We start from the raw sequence: 5,055 nt of genomic DNA, 5'->3' as shown, positions 1-5,055 counted from the left end.
AGCCCCTCAGCCTCCTTTTCTCTTCCGGTCACGTGACCGGGGCGTCTGTGCAGGGATGCAGGTTGGCTCCTCAGCAAGCCTTGCTCTGGGCTCCCTGCCCTCGGGCCACCATGGTCCCTGGATGCTGCATCTCTGGAATGTACTCTCGACACCACCCAATGGCCACTTCATGACGAAAGCCACCCCAACTCCCGGCCACAGACTGTTGACAAAAACAAGACGGGCAGAGAAGTGCAGGGCAAGTAATTTATTGAAGCAAGACGTTGAAACCTTCACATGTTCCGGGGACGATCAGGCCATCATTGAACGACAGAGGCACTCCTGATAAGGGTTTTAAGATCTATTGGTTACACTCTGATATTATTTTTATCTGAAATAGAAAAAGAAAGAAGGGGACGTCATTCATGATGCCCCTGGAGATGACACGTTCACACGGACTTCTGTTCACACAGACATGAGAAGGATTTGGGGCCCAGCAAACGCACGTGGAGGCACCAGGCAGGAGGGCCGTGCGGGTGGGAAGCCATAGTCCTGGTCCAGACACGACAAACCGTGCAAGCCAGGAAAGAGCCGTGCCCACAGCCCGACAAACTACCCCGGATGACCCAAGAGCAGGACTCGGGCCTCTGATGGGCCAGGAGAAGGGTCAAGCATTGGACCGAACATCCCAGGATTTCCTTTCTCTGAGTCCCAGGCCTGAGGATGGTACTTTTTCACCCCAACGGGGACGCAGGGTTGAGAGACCGGGACAGGGCGGGAGGGGATGTGGGACGTTCTGCCTGTGGGAGCTCTGCGGCCTCCATGGGGGAAACTCAACCTGAAGGCACACGGACGTCCCCACTCTGAGACGCCAGCTTCTGCGGGAATTTGCACAAAAGCCCAACTTAACCCAGGGGGAGTCGGGCTGGGAGACACCTTTAAATATCTGGTTTCTTCCTAAACACACAATGGAAGTCTCTGCCCACTGGCCGTGGTCGGTGAGGAGTGGGAACGGGGGCAAAGGTGCAGGGAGGGGCCTCGGCTCTGGGAGAGCTGGCAGAGCCTTCAGCCACCACCCCCCTGCCCGCTGTCTCCCCTGCCACACTCCCACGCCCATGAGAGTCCCCAGGGACTGTGCCCCTGGGTGAGAGAGCTTGCCCTCTGACTCCCGGAAAGCTCCCAGGCAGGGAGGAGGCAGCCTCTGGCCCTTCAGCATCACCACGTGGGCCCTGGTGTCCTCCTCGGGGCACTATGGGAGCCTGGTGCCCCGGGAGGTGACCTGAGAAGGGGGAACACGGTAGGTGCTCTGTGCAGCCTTCGTCTGGCTCAGAAGGCGTCATGTTATCATCCACCCTGTGGCCGCGGGCCACGGTATCAGAGGTGAGAGAAGGGGCAGGTGCCTCCCCACCCTGTACCCACAGAGCAGACCCTGACCTCCCTCCTGCCTGTGCAGCTGAGCAGAAGCCTTTATGCAGAAAGAAAAAAGAACTTACCAGAGCATTTTGAAGTTTTATTCTGTTGCTAAAGGGTATAAGGTCTATGCATTGCTTCACTTCCATCTTGGCTTCGACAGCTTCAGGAGGGGCATGAAATCTCTGAAGGTTCAAATGGTAGAAGAAAGGCAAATCCAAAAGGAAGCTTCTGAGTTCAGAAACAAGGGCTGGACAGGCTCTTGCATTTGCTGCAGCAGAAGGAGATGAAATACAAGTGATGTGAGGAACGTCCCTTTTTCCCCAGGGGCCCTGTTGTTAGAACTACACAGGAACCCCTGGGGATATATGGTCTCTTCCCATAATTGCGCCAATGACAAAGCAAAATGCCACAACCCGTCACTTGTTCAAAGGACAGAACAAGCCACAGGGCTCTGGCTGGGAAACTGGGGGACCGAGGCCCAGTCCAGGGTTTAGCCTTTTTAAGTACAGCCCCGACTTTCCAGGACTCTCCCGCTCTGCTGAAACTCGCTTTCCCTAGATTTCAGAAATTCAGGTTTGCCTGTCAGTAGAGTGACACCTTCTTTTGTCTTCCACACTGGGGTAGCGGAGGTGTTAGTGATCAGTCTTCCAAGTTGAATGGTAGAGTCAGATCTTACCAGAGGCCAGAGAGGAAGAAATAAGTCTGTAGAGGAGCTGGGAAACTATTAAATGTTGGAAGAAGCTCTTGAGAGACTGAATTAAACAGTAGAATTTTGTCACTGGGTGAAGAGGGCCAAATGCTTAACGTAGGAGCGCATAGGTTTCACAGACCTGAGGCTCATGCGCAGATCATGACGGGCTCTTTTATGGACGCTGATGTGCGGAATTCCTTAGAGGCGGTGGGAGGTGGCAAGTGGGGTTTGCTTATGAGTCCCCTGGGATTGTGCTGAGACCTGCAGTCACCACGTTTCCTGGTCTGGGTTATCGATCCTTCCCACCACCCCCATGTCTTCGCAACCACCTGCTACTCAGATGTGCCTGGCCAGCTCTGATCGAATGTGACCAGAGACGTGGAGAGGGTCAGGTCAGAGGCACACGGGGCAGAGAAGAAGGTTCAGGAAGTCAGATGAAGGGTCAGAAGAACTCAGGCCAGCGTCAGGGCATGAGGACTCGCTGAGGTTTTGCTGGGTGAATAGCTCAAGGTTACCTAGAAATGCAGCCAGTGCGGCCCTAAGATTGCACTGGGGCCACCGATCCTGGTCGGACTCCCCGAAAAGGAGCGGCACGGGAGGATGTGTGGGCTGCTGCTGCCCCCCGCTGACCATTGACAGTCAGACCCCACTGGCTCTTCTTGAACTGAGAGCTCTCCTAACCCTTCCTGCTGGAACATTCTGTGAGTCCGATGTTCAACAGCCGTGGGCGTGGCTGGCACCAAAGACTCTGGGAGGGACAACGTCTGATGAGACCAGGGCTGGCCTCGGACACGCCCGTCTCCCCCCGCCACCGTCAGCGCTGCTCCTGCTGGCAGCTGCCAAACCAACATCAGAGGAGACGCGCGGAGACAGCATTTTGTTCAAGTCACAGCGCTGCTGAGATGCGGGACCGTGACTCACCACCAAATATATTACGTTGTGCTGCTTCTGACCCACAGGTCCTAGGCGGGGAGAGAGGCTGCAGATGGGAAACTCGTAAAGGCGCCTGCAAGGATTTTCTGTCAAATTCCAGAGTATTGGGAATGGATACAACGAGCCCTCGGCTCTCAGGGCGCTAGTGCACACGCAGCGGGAAAGGTCTGGATTCTCATGCCTTCACCCCCGCTCCCCAAAGAAGTTACCTAGTTCCGAGAAGGTTACTCACCCTCATAGCAGCAAAGGGCCAGAGTGACCAGCAGGACAGGCAGGGACAGTCTCATGGTCGGTTTTGCTCTGAGTTCAGCTTTAGCCAACAATGAGCAGGTAGCAGCTGGCCTCAGCAGCCAGGGGAGCCCGGGGCTATTTGTACCAAGTGAGCTTCCCTGGTCCCACCCACATAGGACATGGCAGGTCACAAGGCCTGGCGTCCAGCCCTCCCTCCCTCTTGAGGCCTGGTGCCATCCATCAGGGTCACAACCCCAGGGGCTTGGTCAGCGAGAGGCATTGCCGGCACCACACACGTGATTCTTGTAGCAAACAGCGAGGTTGGAGTTTTACAAACGTGTACTCAGCGGGTGGATGGGAGCCCCCTTAGATTTTAGCTCCTTAATTGCAGGCCGTTCTGGCTTTGCTCATCTGTCTCAGCCTAGCGCCAGGCCCTGAGAAGAGGATCGTCCGATATTCCTGCAATATTTGGTTCCGGCGCATCTTTAGTGCAAAATGATGCCTGCGGGGCCGGGTCACTACGGGCAGCTGAAGAGAAAGGCCGGCGGCGTGGTGACCGCTGTGAAGCCACCAGTGGTGTTCGCTTCTCCAGGGAACACGGGGCCAGGAGGAAGACCCCTCCCGGCTCCGGCCTCCCGACTCTCATCTGACGTTTCATCCATGGTCACCCGAGAGCTCAATCACATCAGGCGCTAAACTGGCCTGGCTGACAGTTCAGTTTCGTTGTCAGTTACCGGGGTCCCACGTGCTGCGTCCCCAGGGTCCCAGCAGCTGAAGCACCCACAGGGCTCGTCCTCTGCCTGTCCCCAGCCACGAGCAGACGCCCTATTGAAGCCCGAGGGCACCGACAGTTGTGAGGAAAGGCAGAGGAAGCAGCCTGGATGCAGAGCAGTGAACTTGAGAGCCACTCAGGAGAGACGGAATGTTGACACCCAGTGGTGTTAGGAGGAGGGATCCGTGGGAACAGCCCGAGGGAAGACAAGACACCATGAGCCACGTGTCTTCTAGGGAACACAGGAACGTGTCGCCCCGAAACGCTAGTGCACAGTGGAACTGGGACGGCTTTGTGACTGGAGAGACAGGCTGGGCCCAACCAAGGCGAGGGCCCACTGCCCTCCAGCAGCTCTGGTGGCAGCGGGAGGACGAGGCTGACGCCGCTCCCTCGCCCCAGTGCTTCCCTCTGCGGAGCGACAGCAACACCTCTTCATGGCTGGTGGGACTGCCGATAGTACAGCCACTTTGGAGGACAGGGTGGCAGTTTCTTGTCAACTGAACGTACTCTGACCTCACAGCCCAGCACTGCAGCCATGGGGACAAGTTGCCACCAGCTGTGTCACACTGACTGAGGGGAAGGCCAACGTCTTCTTGACAACATTTTCTTCAAACAAGGGGGAAAATCAGATAAAAAAAACAAATCAATGAATTGGGCATAATATATGGGTGGCTGTCTGACTCTCAGAGAAATCTAAGAGAATCGACTGAGGAAAACCATTAGGACAGAGGACGGTCCCTGCTGTAGCTGAATGCGGGGTGGCGTGAACGGCACTCCTTTCCCATCAACCTGTCCCACCACGTGACGGGACAGCAGCCATGGCACCGCGGGCCACCGGTGCTCCGGCAGCAACAGAAGTATACCGAAGCCACACGGTTCAACACGCAAACCTTGAAGGATAAAAGCCTGAAAATGTCCTCACAGATCTAACAAGGAATCTGAAAACACCAAGGCACACAGCTTGTTCCTGAGGAAATAATAGAAAATGGGGAGCCAACTGCTCTCAGGTCTGCAGAGCGTCAATCCCGCCCGCGCG

At 56.1% G+C, this 5,055-nt stretch overlaps 1 protein-coding gene across 1 annotated transcript; it reads right to left on the bottom strand.

Moving 5' to 3' along the window:
- Positions 1–275: 275 nt before the first annotated feature.
- Positions 276–3,377, bottom strand: LOC150017651 (secretoglobin family 1D member 2-like). Its single transcript, XM_090267467.1, has 3 exons — positions 3,249–3,377; positions 1,473–1,660; positions 276–370 (listed from the first exon to the last, which is right to left on the bottom strand). Exons 1-3 carry the CDS (start codon positions 3,301–3,303, stop codon positions 341–343), a joined length of 273 nt encoding a protein of 90 aa, XP_090123593.1. The 5' UTR covers positions 3,304–3,377; the 3' UTR covers positions 276–340.
- Between the last annotated feature and the right edge of the window lie 1,678 nt (positions 3,378–5,055).

Source organism: Furipterus horrens, unplaced genomic scaffold (genome assembly GCF_987537825.1).
Source record: "Furipterus horrens unplaced genomic scaffold, mFurHor1.1.pri manual_scaffold_2, whole genome shotgun sequence".
NCBI lineage: Eukaryota > Metazoa > Chordata > Mammalia > Chiroptera > Furipteridae > Furipterus > Furipterus horrens.
Note: the sequence above shows the minus strand (reverse complement) of the source record. Positions and strands in the feature narration are given on the sequence as shown.